Source organism: Azolla caroliniana, unplaced genomic scaffold, assembly GCF_043228905.1.
Source record: "Azolla caroliniana isolate FFs.n. ecotype wild unplaced genomic scaffold, voAzoCaro1.0.p SCAF_740, whole genome shotgun sequence".
Taxonomy (NCBI): Eukaryota; Viridiplantae; Streptophyta; class Polypodiopsida; order Salviniales; family Salviniaceae; genus Azolla; species Azolla caroliniana.
This window is the reverse complement of record NW_028231175.1, coordinates 1-16,525: the sequence shown is the minus strand read 5'-3', so window position 1 is coordinate 16,525 and position 16,525 is coordinate 1. Positions and strand designations below refer to the sequence as shown.

At 38.3% G+C, this 16,525-nt stretch overlaps 1 protein-coding gene across 1 annotated transcript; it reads left to right on the top strand.

The window, feature by feature from the left end:
• Positions 1 to 9,675: 9,675 nt before the first annotated feature.
• LOC147847703 (PHD finger protein ALFIN-LIKE 3-like) lies at positions 9,676 to 13,525 on the top strand. Its single transcript, XM_087338905.1, has 5 exons — positions 9,676 to 9,949; positions 10,609 to 10,641; positions 11,348 to 11,570; positions 12,618 to 12,744; positions 13,059 to 13,525. The coding sequence occupies exons 1-5, from the start codon at positions 9,856 to 9,858 to the stop codon at positions 13,347 to 13,349; spliced, it is 768 nt and encodes a 255-aa protein (XP_087195031.1). The 5' UTR covers positions 9,676 to 9,855; the 3' UTR covers positions 13,350 to 13,525.
• The last annotated feature ends 3,000 nt before the right edge of the window (positions 13,526 to 16,525 follow it).

Genomic DNA, 16,525 nt, shown 5'->3' with positions numbered 1-16,525 from the left:
AGAGCCGAAAGGCGCGACAACGTGACCTTCATCGACGACTTCTCTAGGCACACTTGGATCTACCCAATGCGACAAAAGAGCGAAGTGTTCGGACACTTCCAAAAATTTAAGAATGAAGTCGAGAAAGCCACAGGCTGACATGTACGATGTCTTCGGTCGGATGGAGGCAAGGGGTACTTCTCCGACGAATTTTCGGCGTTTCTACGGAAAGAAGGAATACGACGAGAGTTTTCGTGTCGACATATGCCACAAGAAAACGAAGTGGCCGAACACAAGACTCGGCACATCCTCGAAGTGGCATGGGCTATGGTTAACGAAAAGCACATGCCGAAATCGTATTGGGCGGAAGCAGCTAACACGGCCGTCTATCTCATGAATTGGTGTACGACATCGAGTGTGCACGAACTTACTCCGCACGAGAAGTTCTTCGGAAAGAAGCCGAACCTATCGCATGTTCGGATATTCGGCTCCATTGCGTATGTGCACATCCCCGATGAGAAGCGTCAAAAGCTTGACCCGAAGTTGGAGAAATGTATCCTCGTAGGATACTCACCTTACGCGCATGTTCGAAGAAAGTCCGATCACGACCCGACTGAGCGGACCACAAGAGCCTTTGAGTGATCAAAGCACATCTCGACCAAGTCCGAAGTTGGACAAAGGGAAGGCCAAAATGCCGGAGTATGAAGACGCTCATTTCGATGGCAATGAATCGACTCACTCCCTCGATAGTGAGTTCAAAGGACTTGACATCTGGACAAATGGAGTGAAGAAAGCCTTAGAATCCGCAAACGAGAAGCTACGCCAATCCATGAAAAGAACCCCGTAAGCCGCTTTGGCTATGATGAGTATATGGCATACCATTATGCCTTTATGATGAAGGTCGCAACAATACAGGAGCCAGAAACCTTTTCCGAAGCCACGAAGGACCCGCGATGGAGCGAAGCAATGAACGAGGAGATGTGTGCACTATGCAAGAATGACACATGGGATATCGTTCCCCACTCACCGCACAAGAAGGCGATAGGCTACAGATGGATCTGCAAGGTGAAGTATAATGTCGATGGCTCCATCAATCGCTACAAAGCTCGACTCGTAGCGAAAAGATACGCGCAAACACATGGAGTCGACTATGAAGAGACCTTTGCCCCGGTGGCAAAGATGATGACTATGCGAACCGCGATCGCACTTGCAGCGGCAAAAGGGTGGCACCTCCACCAAATGGACGTAAAGAACGCCTTTCTTCAAGGTGAATTGGAAGAGGAGGTGTACATGGTTCAACCACCCGGCTTCGAATCCAACATCCATCTGAAATTTGTATGTCGACTCAAGAAGCCTCTCTACGGCCTCAAGCAAGCACCACGTGCTTGGCATTCGAAGATTACACAATATCTTCATCAAATCGGCTTTCGAATGTCGAAATCCGACAACTCCCTCTATGTACAAAACGAGTCTAAAAGCCCAATTGTCATCATTCTATACGTGGATGATCTCGTTATTGGAGGTGAGCATTTAGTCGACATCAACAAGGTAAAGTCCCTCCTCTCCAACAAATTCGAGATGATGGACATGAAGGAGCTACACTACTTCCTAGGCATTGAGGTGATTCAAAATCCGGTCAGCATTATGATCTCTCAACGGCGCTACATTCTCAACTTGTTATACAAGTTCGGGATGATGGAGTGCAAATCAATCTTTATGCCTCTCGATAGAAACCTCAAACTAGATGCCGACTCCGACACGAACGAGTGCGATCCGACTCAATATCGACAACTGATCAGGAGTCTCATCTATCTCACGATCACATGACCCGACCTTAGCTATCCGGTCGGACTCCTTGGCCAATTCATGCAAACTCCCGAGATATACATTTCGATTGCGTTGAGCGAGTATTACGATATGTGAGCGAAACAATGGATTACGACATTCTCTACAAATCGGCCACAACAATACGACTCGAAGGATACATGGACGCGGATTGGGCTACCTACAAAGCCGATCGACAATCGACCTCCGGATTCGTCTTCTCCCTCGGCAGCGGAGCGATTTCGTGGAGTAGCAAGAAGCAGCCTACCATCGCTCTTTCAAGTACGGAGGCGGAATACATGGGCGCAGTCGTAGATGTATGTGAAGTCGTATGGCTTAAGAGGATTTTGAAGGATCTGGGTGTTCCCATCAAGGATCCGACACCCCTTTACTGCGACAACATGAGTAGTATTTATTTGGCTCGGAACCCGGTGTTCCACGCACGCACAAAGCATATCGAAGTGCACTATCACTTCATTCGGGAGCGTGTTCAAGTTGGAGATGTCGACCTTCTACACATCAACACAAATCTTCAAACGGTCGACATCTTCACGAAAGCCCTAGGAGCCGACAAGCTTCGGCAATTCATGTCAGACCTTGGATTGATGATCCCTGACTTGCCAAGCTTGAGGGGGAGTACAAGCGAGAATCGGATACCGACCGAAACGGGTACAAGCCGAAACGGGTACGAGCTGAAACGGACAACGGAGATCGTCTGATCCGGATACTAGCCGAAGCGGACATCAACCGAAAGGAGCCGACCCAAGTTGAGCTTGAGGGGGCGTGTTGAGAATCAAGCTCAACATAGAGCAACGTGTGAACACACCTTTTGAGAATCTATGATTACTCAAAGGTCAAGAGTCACACCACCACTCTCTACACATTAAACTATGTGTCATAGATTCATATTCTTTGACACATAACTAATGGTTCCACATTCCCCATGACCGTAAGGCTTCACATTCCTCAAGGCTCTAGTGAGAGAGTGAACGTTGTAGTGAGTAAATGAAGAGAGAGGGTGACTATATAAAGCACCCTCCTCCTACTCCATATTAAGTCGGTTGTGACTCCTTGTAACGCTATTTTGTATCTCATATTCTACTTGTTAATATACATCTCCTTCTTCTTCTTGAGTACTTCATATTGTCTCTTATCTATCTTGTGTTTCTCTCCTCTCCTCTCTCCTCTCACACATACAGACATAACTCACATCTCTTCTGTTTCACAGGAATCATATCCGATTCTTTACAAACATAATGTGTGACACTACACCTAATCCCACCAACAACGATACTCAAGACATCCTTTCCCCAAAACCCATATGAGACATAAGTTGAGTAATAAAAAACCAACTTACATGATCATATGCCTTCTCGATGCCAGGTTGTATCACTACAATTTGTTGTTTGGATTCCTTTGCATAATCCGCTGCCATTTGCACATTCAAAATATTATGCAGGATGTCCCTTCCCTCAATAAACCCATATTGCATTGGATGGACCATAGACGACAACACCTTTTGAAGTCTATTTGCAATTAATTTGGCAAAAAACTTTAATATACATCCCACCCATTAATGGTATCGGTCTCCATTGAGCAAAATACATAGGAGATACAACTGTTGGTGTAAGTTTAACCAGACCAACTTTCCATGAATGGGGCATTTTACTAGAACTCCACATTTCTTGGAATATCATTGTTAGAGGGGCTTTGAGTTCTTGTAAAAAGGCTTTAAAAAACTCATTCGTAATGTCATCCCAACCCAGGCTTTTATCAATTGCAAGATGTGATAATACATATTCCACCTCCTCCTCCTTTATATCCTCCTCCAATGCAATCATGTCATGTTGCCCATCACTCACCTTGACTGAGTTAAATAGCATTGATTGTGCTTGTGTTATGTCATCATTCATAATACAGTCTTGCCCAAAAAGATTATCAATAATCACTTGTGGGTTTGTATTCGAAGTTCCATCAGTCTCTACTCTTACCACATTCATTCTAGCAAGAGATGCTTGCAACCCATGGTAAAACTTATGTGAATTACAGTTGTGATCATGTACTTCATTTTTCATAGCCATCACTCGTGATTGTTGATAACTGCGAACCTCCAATACTTGTAAGGCTTGTGACAATGTCTCTTGAATATCCAAGAACACCTCATCAAATGTAATCTTTACCAACAATGTGTTATATCTGTCTAGAAAGTGTTGTAATAAACTCATCTTTCGTTTACGGATAGATGCTTGATAAATTCCATAATATCATGTAAACCGTTGAATATTGGAAAGACAAATATCCCATGACGAAACACCGTGGACATTGACTTGTCTTGTTAACTCCCCGTTAACTCCCCCACCAATTGTCCCATAGCATGCTTAAATTTATCATGTCCAAGAAAAGATGAATTAAATCTCAATGGTTGTCTCCCCAATAAAGATCTAAAACCATCCATAGTTTGATGTGTGCATTCCAAAACAATTGGGAAATGAACTGATGATCCAATCCCCATATACACTTGCATAGTCAAAAACTTAGGCAAGAATATATCATCATGCATAATATAAATGTGATCCAGTCTACTCCAAGTTTATCTATATTGTGCCGATTGAAAGGTATAACCAACATCATTTCCATTGATCCAAGTCCATGCATCATACCTTATGACATCCATCATAAAAAAATCCCATACCTCTCGTTTAGGAGCATCCATCAAGCCATGCATCGAAGTAAATTGGCCCATTTCAGAACACATATTTAAATCCCCTAACAAAAAAACGGATTTCCCTTGAAGTAAAACTTGATTTAAGCATCTCCCAAGTTCCGTACGATGTCTTGCGACATTCGATCCATAAATACCAACCACCCAAATATGTTTCCCTTCATAATTAACTTCAACCACCAAAAACCGACCACTACCAGTTTCAAGCTATCCCTTATAATAAGCATTACACCTGAATAAGGGTCCCCATTGACTCCAGCATAAAACACGTGATATTGCTTATGATGAAAAGAAGACCCAGACTTAGCATGCTCCTTATGTTCTACTGCACATAATATATCCCATTCACTATTAAAAATACTCTTCCACATACCATACTACTTAGACAGAGAACAAATTCCACTTACATTCCATGTGACTATCTTCATCACTCACTAATTATATTGCGTTTTGGCTTGTTCTTGTTCCCGTTGTGCCAATATCTTTGGTATATCACCGAAATAACCACTTAAGACTGCAAATGCATTTTGCACAGATGGTTGATGATTATTGGTGGATCCCATTGTACCCCATGAATTATCTCTTTTCCAATTCTGTTTTTCTAATGGTAAATTGATTTTAGCGTTCTTATCAAACCTAAGGTTGAAAGGTTTTGTCCCTTGATTGGATTGTTTATATTGTGACCCTTGCCACGGTTTTGACCTTCCTTTCAATTGATCATAATTATGTGCATGTGATAACCCCATAGGATCCCTAGAGGAACTACCCCTCTCTTGCCCATTATGTGCATAACCTTTGTCTTTTTGGTACCTTGGATGATTTACCTTAGAGGCCACCTTAATACAAGATCCACCCTCATCCATTAAATCTTTTCTTCTTTCTTGAATATCTTTGTCATTATGTTCCAAAATAACGACACTCTTACCTTTTTCCACATTTGCCCCCTTACTTTTCAACACCTCATTATCATTCAATATAGAGTCTGGCATTAACACATTACCATGGGGAATTATTAGTCACCTCCATTTCTGGTGTTTGATGACATTCTGCCATGAAATGGCCTAAATGACCACATCGAAAGCAATGACTAGCAAATGATCCCTAATGCAATTGGCAACGGAACGACCTCATCTCCTCAGTCTTTATATTTAGCCACAAAGGTCTCTTTTTTGTTGTATTCCATAGCATACATAACCTATATCTATTATATGCTTTGACATTTGGGGCTACTATCATCTTTCCCAATTGTTCCATGACACCTTGAATTATAGGCCATATTGGACACTCTACCTCGAACCATATTGGACACTCTTGTTTCAAAATTTCCTAAAACTCGGCTAGTGGTTTCCAAGGGACAATATAGACTAAATTATTATTGTAAAAGACCGACAAACATGATAACAATCTATCCCGTTGTTCTTCGGTTCGAAAAATGACCTCAAAAAAACTCGCATGGACCTTTATACACATCTTCCACACTATTTCTACCAATCATTGCATTTATCCATTGCGCCACCCAATTTACTAAAGGATTTTTCCCTATAAAGAAACAAATAATGCCTCTCTCATGACACATTAGAAAATGCCTTTAAGATTTCTCTACGTGGCATCTCCACCTCGACAATCTCATCTTCTTCTACATTGGCCACCATATCTATAGTATTCGGTAAAATCTCATGGAGTGCTTCATTAACAACTACATGCATTACATCCCAATATTGCGCATTCCTCTCCTCCTCACCTTCTCCCATAACATGTGCATACGATGGTCTTGGCATCATATCTATATCCCCCTGATGCATATTATTAAGGGAAAAGTACCAGGATACCCCTGGAAGTTCGTTTATTTACCAGAATGAACCTGGAAGTTCCAAATTTACCAAACTATCCCTATGTCCCAAAAATTACACTTTATAAAGTAATTGTACACTCAAATCTACAAGCCCTATTTACCAAAGATGGAAGAAATGGACCCGGACTAGCCCTATTTACCAAAGATTTGAGTGTATAATTACTTTATAAAGTATAATTTTTTGGGCATAGGGGTAGTTTGGTAAATTTGGAACTTCCAAGGGCATTCTGGTAAATAGACAAACTTCCAGGGGTATCCTGGTACTTTTCCCTATTATTAATGCCAATCTTTTGTTTCTTCAAAATAACCTCATCTTCTCCTTCTCCTCTCTTAATTTGTTATTTGTCTCTCAATTATACCTTCATCCATTGCTTCCATATATGTATACTACGCCCCAATTATAAGGAAAACGAAATTAATAGGAGGATGATTAGCCTGAAATAGACATGCTAACATTCGAGCTTGCTGTCGAAGAAGAATGTTGTTTTAGCACATTGCCCAATCATGTCTCATGTAGCCGCAAATAATTGTTCCTCTCGCGTCTCCTCCTCCACCTCCACCTCCACCTCCACCTCCACCTCCACCTCCTTCTTCTTCTTCCTCTCTTTCTCCTCCTTTTTCTTGTGATTTTCGTCTGATTTTGTCCTACTCTGTTACTCTGATTTTCACGTTTCTCCTACTATGTTTCACTCTCTTAAAGACGAGACAACACTTAAGAAGATGTAATCTCTTATTTGGTTTTTTATAGGCCATTTTGGCCTCTTAAAAGACGTTAATATCTCTCTCTCTCTCTCTCTCTCTCTCTCTTTGTTTCTCTTCTCTCCCACAATTTCTAGTCTCTGAAGGAGCAGAGAACCCTCAGAGGCACAGACACACAGGGCCCGGGACCCCCGATCGGGACAGCAGAGACAGACAGACAGACAGACAGACAGAGAGAGAGAGTCAGTCACGGAGACAGAGCGGAAGAGAGAGTTCTCAGAGACAGCCGCGTTTCGAGCTCCATCGCGTAACGAGCCATGTATGGAGGAGGTGAGTAATTGATTCTCTTAAGAGAGAGAGAGAGAGAGAGAGAGAGAGAGAGTCCATATGGCTTGTACCTCACTTGGTATGTTCAGTAGGGCTGAGACCCGAAGCTCGTTGCGTTCAGCACCTACATTCTGCATAGGAAATCCCTGCATGTCGTCAGATTTGGACACCTGGTTTATGGACTAGAAAATTCCAGGCTTACCAACTACTGTATAGCTAGAAAGAAAAAAGAAAAAGAAAAGATATATTAACGTATTTTAAAAGGCCAAAATGGCCTATAAGTCCAAACGAGAGATTACATCTTAAGTGTTGTCTCTTCTTTGAGAACAACAAATTAAAAAAAAAAAGTACGTAATACTCCGTAAATATAAAAGTATATAAGATAAAAAGAGATGAGGGAATCTGGTTTTTGGCAAATGTCAGATTCTCAAGTTAGATGTATTGTATCTTTTGGTATCTAGAGAGAGAGAGAGAGAATGTGTGTGTATGAGTGAGCGTGTGATCTTCCAGCGAACCAGAAGATCATTCCTTCAATACCTACATTCTGCAATAGTGACATGTAGTAAAGTAGCAGTCAGTGAGATATAAACGTGTATTGGTTACTTATGTAGCTTACCAATGCAGGACAATCCTTATATGACGAAACTGAAAGAAGGAAGAAATAAAGAAGATCGATGATACAGAAACATGTCACTTGCTAATGAGAAAAATATCATATTGAGGAAGTTCTTGAATATGGTTACTGCGAACACTTTTAAAAGGGAAAGGGAAACCTAACATAAATCCCTGAGAATTTGAAAATAATGCTATACTAAAGAAGCTTAATTAAGAGCAATCAAGATTTTTCATTGGCCAAACATGAAATTTAAATATGTTTGTAGACACTATGTGTTTTCACCCTTAATTCAAATCAAATAAAATTTTGGATCAAAAATTCTTGGAAAACATCATTAAGTGCACAAAGTTTTTTGATAGATGCCCTTTTTTAGGCTTGGGAAATCATACATATTGTAACATCATGTTCCAGTATTTGGTTCAATGAAAGGTACTCCGTGTCAGCTCTGCTGATATTAAGATATTTGCTGTCTAGTTCTAGCAATGGCGAGAACAAAGCTTTTTGATAGGTGTGCTTTTATAGACTTCGAAAATTATACATGATATAATATTGTGTTCTGGCATTTGCTTCAAGCAAAGACTGTCTCAGCTCTGTCTATATTAGGATATTTGCAAATTTAGTTCTAGGCATGGTTGGCACTGATAAGCACATTACTTGGAACTCGATTTTGCTTTAAAACTCATTAGCTAGTGTTTTGCGTATCCTTTTTGGCTTAATGCTAGTTAGCTACCTAAAGGCTACCCCTATGTTGCTTACTTGTTCACAATGGAAGTAAGGTTACCTTTGAAGGCATCCTATATCAAAACTCGAGGTCAGACCTCTTACTTATGGCTCTCCGCACAATTACTCATTTCAATTTCATATTGATAAAGTCTTTGTTTTAATTATTCCACAAAGACTAATGTCTTTTTTTAGTAACACTTTTATTACTAGTGGGAAAGCTCCAAGTGATGTGAAGACCCACAAAGAATAAAGAGAAGTATACAAATGTCGATTAGACACTAAAGAACTTAGAAGCACTTGAAGTAAAGAGTGTAAACTTGTAGTTTAATGTCTCTAAGTTGCAAACAATCAAACAAAGATTGCCTGAGGGATTGCTTAAAGAAGCTAACTTCATGCGGTTGATTTCGATCAAAGACCTTACTATTGGGGACTGTCTAGACAGTCCAGAGTGCCCAAAAACTTGTCCAAATAGCCAAAAGTACAAAGACTAATGTTTCTCTCTCCATATCCACTCCTTTAGGTTCTTCACATCTATTGACAAATGCCATGGTTATATCTAATGTCACTCTACTATGTTTACTTGGAATGACATAACATTCTTTGATAATTGGTGGCTTAGCCAACACCATTACCAGTTGAGGTACAACCATCTGGGCTCGCTCACTCACTCATGGACACACTCTCTCGATCTTGATGGAGAGGCCAACATGTGAGGCGTCTCGTGAATACATACGAAGAGATCGAGAGAACAATGGTGATCATAAGAGAGGTAGTTCTTTGGTCGAGAACATATAGGTTTAGTTAAGGGGCCATTCCACCATGCTCTCTATTAATTAGCACACACATTGTTGATTTCTTCTTCTCTCTGTTCTTCCCTTCTTCTTCTTCTTCTTCTTCTTCTTCAACATTAACACACACACACACATCCCCTCCAAAACCAGAACAAAAACAAAAACAAAAACAAAAACAGAGTCATGGCCTGACCTTCTTTCTCAGACAACATTAAGAATAACAGTAGACCTTCCATGGCTTCCAACTCCTCCTCCTTTCATTACAAATATATCTGAGTAAAAATTCCCTGCTTCTTTGCGTTGTTCTCCCCATCGTCTGGATATGGAAGGTTCTGCAGCTATGCCTACTACTGTTGAAGAGATTTTTGAAGACTATAGAGGAAGAAGGTCTGGATTAATCAAAGCCCTTACAACAGGTGAGAGCCGAAAGCTTAGCCATAACCAAGGACCTACATGTAGCTATGGTTATTATTGATTTATCTCTATTTTTCTGCTCTTGAGCCATTCCGAAAGTTCCAAAATCATCATCAATCTGATGTGTGTGAACTCCATATATATACTATATTTCTTCTGTGATGTCAATATAAAACCCTGTAATCAATATCAAGCTTTACCTTTTGTATTAGTTTTTCTGTTCTGTTCGACTGCTAATCTGAAACCCTAAAATCATCATTAGTCTTTATTTATTTTTTTGAATTTTCTGTCCTGAAGACAATCTGAAACACTAAAACCATCATCAATCCGGAGCCTGTGAATTCCTTATCTTCGTAATTTCTTATTGTTTGTTTTTAAAGTTTCTGTCAAGGAATCAATCGAAGACCCTAAAAGCATAACAAATCTAAGTTCTGTGAATTTTATGTGTATTTTTATATTTATGCGTGAAGTCAATATGAAACTCGAAATTCATCATCAGTGTTTTTTTCTTTCTGTTCTGGAGTAAATATGAAACCCTAAAATCATTATCAATCGAACATCTGTGCATTTCAACTGTATTTTGTTGTATTTTTTCTAAGTCTTATCTTTTTTTATTTTCGGTTCTGAGGTCTATGAATTTCGTATATTTTTGTTTTTTCAGATGTGAGGGAATTCTATGACCAGTGCGATCCAGGTATTACTTTCTCTTTGCAAAAACCTGAGTTTTTCCAATGCAGTTAGGAGTTTTCAAGATTACTGATGTCTTTTCTGTTATAATTGAGTTTTTTTATTGTAGTTCTTAATAAAGGTATTTATTACACTCATGGTTTTGGAGTATATTTAGAACTATATGTTATACTTACGCATGTCTCACTGGGATTCTTTTGTAGGACGATTTTTCTACTTAAATCAGAGGAAATGCTGATTCTGTGATGCATTAAATGAAATTTTAGGTTTTTGCTAAGCAGTGAATTTTTTTTTAGTCATTTGTGATGAAGAGAGTTTCGCACTATATAGATACGATAATTCATCAGATCCTTTTTTGAATCTAAAGATATTCAGATGCTCAACATTTCGATTATATTGAGACATGACAAGATATGTCTTGGACATGTGAAAAACTTTTGTTGAATTGGAAGAGGGAAATTATAATGATTTTCAACGTGTTTTGGCTCTACTGAGCATGATTATGGATAATTAGCCGTTCTTAGAGAGTTATATTTGTAGAAGTACAAAAGGCCTTTTTAAATCAGGAGATAGATAAGATGTTTCTCTATGTTTCAATCATATACAAGACTTTATAATAAACGTAGCCATGGCGTCATTGTTTGTGAAAGGAGTTTTTTCAATTAACAAGAGGGATATAGTGATTTTTCTGACATGGTGTCTGTCATGTGCAGAGAAGGAGAATTTATGCCTTTATGGTGATCCAAAAGGGAATTGGGAAGTTACACTTCCAGCAGCTGAAGTTCCACCTGAGCTTCCAGAACCTGCTCTGGGCATCAATTTTGCTAGAGATGGAATGGAGCATAAAGACTGGTTATCGCTCATCGCTGTTCACAGTGATTCATGGCTCTATGCTGTTGCTTTCTATTTCTGCGCTCGGTTTAACAGAAACGATAGGTGGGTAATCTTTTCTCATTTTTGTTTTTCTATTTATTTTTAATCTATCTATACTATTGCAAGCAAAAAGTGTATTTCTTATATGCATATTTGTTTATTTGTTCATACTGCAGCGTGAATTAGAAATTCATCTTATATTTCATGTTTGTTCATTTTCCATATCGTAATAAATAATATATATAGATATTCTATGCTTTGTACCATAGCAACTATTACAATGTATGTTCTATGCACTGTTTTGGTCTTGATTCAGTATTCACAATGCATCTTTTCTCAGATTTATCAGTTTATAGTTAAGATTATGACTAAATGTTCATTCATAAGATGTATTTTCTCAGGTTTTTGTTCATTTCTCTATAGATATTGTAGCAAACATTATAAATACAGCTTCTGTACATTGTTTTTATATTTTATCTGTATTTGTTGTACTGCGTTGTTTTGATCTTGATTCAGCACTTCTGGGCATCATCAATACTGTTTCATATAATTCAGCACTTCCATTGCATCCGTTGTGAATTCATGAAGCAATCCCATATTCATTCAGCATTCGTTACTATGCTGTTTCATCATCTTGATTCAATGTTCCCGGTGCATCTTTTGTGAATTTGTGATGCAGTCTTATGTTCATTTTGCGTTGATGATGCTGTTTCATTATCCTGATTCTGCTATTTTATCAGCTTGATTCAGCATTCTTGATGTTGCTACATATTGGTAACAGCCTTTATTTTTGGGATTGCATCAGAATAATATGAACCCCAGCCCTTTTTGTGCAATGACCATGTTTTTATGGTTTCAATGGTTTAGAAGGATGTAATACATAAGAATGAATATCTAGATGGTTTATGGGATTGCATTACAATAGGATGAACTTAGTGACAAACAATGTATTCAATGTACACGAATTTTGATTGTTTTTCATTGTGTTTGGGAATCTCTGGAATGACAGATTATATATATTGGAAGATTTAGATATATAGAAAGCATTGAGCTCCTATTGGAAATGCTTTATATCACTGCTGACGTAGGCTAGTTGGCATTTTTGTACAGGAAACGGCTGTTCAGCATGATAAATGAGCTTCCAACAGTGTACGAGGTAGTGAGTGGACGAAAATCTACTAAGGAAAAGATTACTTCTGTCAACGGCACAAACAATGCAAAGTCGAGTGTTAAAAAGGTAATGATGAGGCATGTTAGGGGAAACATTATGTGATAATATACACTAATTAAGAAAAGCAAAACATTTTGAATGCATGTCAATATGCTGTTGTTTTGTTTTTAAACATGCTTTTTCAACATTATCATGATGATAGAATCATTGTTTGGGTTTCTGAGACATAAACTCTCCAATGATAGTACGATTTTGTTTTGGTTTCTAAGACATGCATTTCCAGAAACATTGAACAAGCATAAAACACACATTTCAACATAATGGGCATGTGATAATAAAATGATTATTCGATATCTCTTTTTTTGTATTAATATGCACAGGAGAAGCCATCGAAGCAGCCACACGAGAAGCCATCAAAGCAGCCACCGGATAATAAGCCGGCAAAGGCACCACAAGAAGAAGATGAAAACTATGAAGAAGATGAGGAGGAAAATGAGACATATTGTGGTATATGTGCGGGTTTGTACTCGGGGGCTGAGTTCTGGATAGGGTGCGATCTTTGTGAGAAATGGTATCATGGTAAATGCGTGAAAATCACTGCCGCAAAGGCTGAGCACATAGAACAATACAAGTGTCCCGCTTGTACGAGCAATAAGCGGGCTCATGTTTAACACATTAAAAAACAAAAAACAAAAGAAATGTTTTTTCCTTTGTCCACAGCATATTGTTGTTGTACTATCCCCATGGATTCTCTCTATGTCGATTAGTTAGTTATTTGTAACACTCTTTTATGTTATCCTGAATGGAAACTCTTATCAGTCAGTGAGAAACGAAAGGTGTTTTTTGATTGGTTTGGTTTGAAGAGGTTCATTTGTTTATGAGACCCATCCATCTTTAGTCATAAAGAGTTTAACGTTGGGCAGTTGGCTGGTAATTGTACATACCAGTTTTTTTTAAAACGTAAAATCTGCTTTTGTTTTATGGAGATTAATGGACTTGTTTTTAAGCTAGAAGGTATGGAACCATTCCCCACTTCTATGCTTTCAAATATGGCAATAGAACCAAATGGGCCTCGAAGATTTAATTGAATATGTGAAATATGATCTTCAAGTTGGCTGCAACTTCAACCTATGTTTATATTTAGTGTACGAGAAGCTCTAATATACCATGCATTTTGGTCATTATGTTGAAGTTGAGTTTATAAAAAAAGATCTCTACCTTGGTTTTGTGATAATATTAATCAGTTTAAAATTGCCAACACATTGGCTTTGCTTGGTGGTTTGCTTTTATAATATATGTAGGCTGACAGAAAAATGTAAACAGTATTATCGTGATATGCACGTTAGTACTGCAATTGGCATTCACTTTATTGTAAATCTTTAAAACATATTTTGATTCTAGTGTTGGTCAATATGCGTGTGGCATGGAAAGCAATGTATTAAGGCTCAGCTCATCCCTAGGAAAGAAACATGAAACTAGATATCAATAGCAAAAACAATCCTACTCGTAGACATCAATTTTGTACATTGCCTTTTGGCTATTTTGGCATCCTAAATAATTGCATAGCTATTTGCACATTGATATGAATTTAATAGTTTTGCATGTAAGAAAAACCCTAAACTCAAGGGTTGAAAATTGGATTAATGAAATGATTCAAGAACTCCGTCCTGAATACATCATCTTAGTTGTACAAGTTGATGCTTGCATTGAAAAAGTCCTCAATGCAAAGTCGAGAATTCCTCTATTGTTGCCTTTGGTTGCCTTGTCTCATGCACTTTTTCGCAAAAATTTTGTCTACTCTAATCAAGGGAAGCCCTAGTTTTTTGAAGAAGTCGTAGATCCTCCACAATAGAAATCCTACTTCACCATCCACATGCAGATCCTGTATGTATGTATGTATGCATGCATATTCATAAGTGTGTGCCCAAGCAGATCTAGGCAAACCTCGAGAACTTTCCATCACAATACCTTGTCTATGACATATACCTACATGCGAAGTCCCGGATCGCTACAAGATTAGAAATCGTCGAATATATTATCGATTTGTGGTGAGGGGTTAGGGAACGATAGACACTATTGATCTTTGCATGAAAAAAATCCACAAGACATCGTAGTGTATTCATCCGATGCATAATTTCGCATCCATTGTAAGTAGTGTTTTTTACACGCATAGATAGACTAAGATAGATAGATTAAGATAGATAAAGATAGATAAGATTAAGATAGATTAAGATAGATAAGATTAAGATAGATTAAGATAGATAAGATAGATTAAGATAGATTAAGATAGATAGATTAAGATAGATAGAGAGAGGCATTACATATATGAAGCACATACAGGTAACAGTACTCTGTTTTACTTGCCTTTGGTTACAGCAAAACCCTAAAACCCAAGAGGCAGCAGAGAAGCAAAAACAGACTGATCAAAGGAGCCATGGCAGCTCAACCACGCTGCTTCTTTAATCGCCTCCCAGATTTCGAAGAACGCCCTCAGACCCCTGAATGTACAGTCGGAAAACAAGACCATGACGACGATGACGACGGAAGAATGTATTCTTCTTCCCTTCTTCTCCCCTCGTCTCCAATTCTGTCCCAGCGATTTCTGCGATATGCTCTCAACCTGAAGAATGAGGTAAGCATATACTCCCTTCTCGCTTCGTAGAAGAACGTTGTTTCCTTTCCGTACTATTCCCTGCAGTCGACTTCCATGTAGCTTCTTTGATGTCGTTTTCAGAATTGTTGTTCATTTAAGTGCGAAGTCTGTGTTCATTCAACTTACGATTATTCCATTCCTTTTGAAAATAGGTTTGTTCATGTATCTTGTCGATCATGCAATGCCATGCTTGCAGAATGGATTCTGATTCGAAATGCATGCTTTCTAGGAAAATCTAACTGTGTTTTTATCATCTTGATAAATGAGAATCTCATATAGGGCAATAGACATTCATTTAACTTTTTGATTCAATATGCTAGATGAACTGGGATTGAGTACTGATTCAAAGTTCATGTCACCGAAAAGATGTAATCAGAGAATTTCAGATTAATGGCTAAGTCTATGCTATCTCTGGAATTGAATTTCATGTAGGTTTTAGATTCAAACCTCATCACTATCTCTCTTCTGTTTACCTTGTGTATGAAATGAACAAGAAAAAGACCATTTTGTAGATTTAATTGATAATTTCATGAAATTTGCAAACTTGACCTTCCATTTTTACCTGGAATTATAAATCATGAATGTCACTATGTTTACTGAAGAAGAGCAGCTTCTCCTAGATTTCATTTCAGAAAATAGCCTATTAGTTTCACTGAAATTTTACAAACTCGAAACTGTTTCCTGGGATTTCCTGGGTTTGCAATCAGTTATAGCCTGAAAATTTCACAGAAATTACAAAGTTATCTCGACAATAGTAATGTTACGTTTCATATTTAGGCAATCTGATACTTTCATAGAGCTGCTCATGACTTTGACTTTGTGTCCAATAGAGTAGAGTGGTGTAAGAGGCTATCAGATCGGTAAATACTAACCGCAATGATGACTACTGAAAGTAGTTATGACTGTTGACAATATATATGTATGGCAGAGTGTGTGCATGATACAAAGAAGAGAAGAGACTGAAAATGCCATACACCTTACAGCTTATTTATTTGATTGAAAAATGGAAGTAACAAATCCATCTATACTTTGAGGTACTATTATTTCTGGTTACAGGATTCAGTCAGATGCATGTTCATGTTTTCAAAAAATTCTGGTTTAAAAATGCATGTTATGTGAATAGTGTAAGTATTGGGGTATCAACTCTGTGCTGATTGATGGTGACTAATTCGATATACAAATTATTTGATTTTT

What these genes read in the sequence shown, in the direction of transcription:
- LOC147847703 (XM_087338905.1), top strand. Translation starts at nt 9,856, where the DNA reads ATGGAAGGTTCTGCAGCTATGCCTACTACTGTTGAAGAGATTTTTGAA. An exon ending in AATCAAAGCCCTTACAACAG is followed by an intron (nt 9,950 to 10,608) that starts GTGAGAGCCGAA and finishes TTGTTTTTTCAG; the next exon opens with ATGTGAGGGAATTCTATGAC. An exon ending in CTATGACCAGTGCGATCCAG is followed by an intron (nt 10,642 to 11,347) that starts GTATTACTTTCT and finishes TGTCATGTGCAG; the next exon opens with AGAAGGAGAATTTATGCCTT.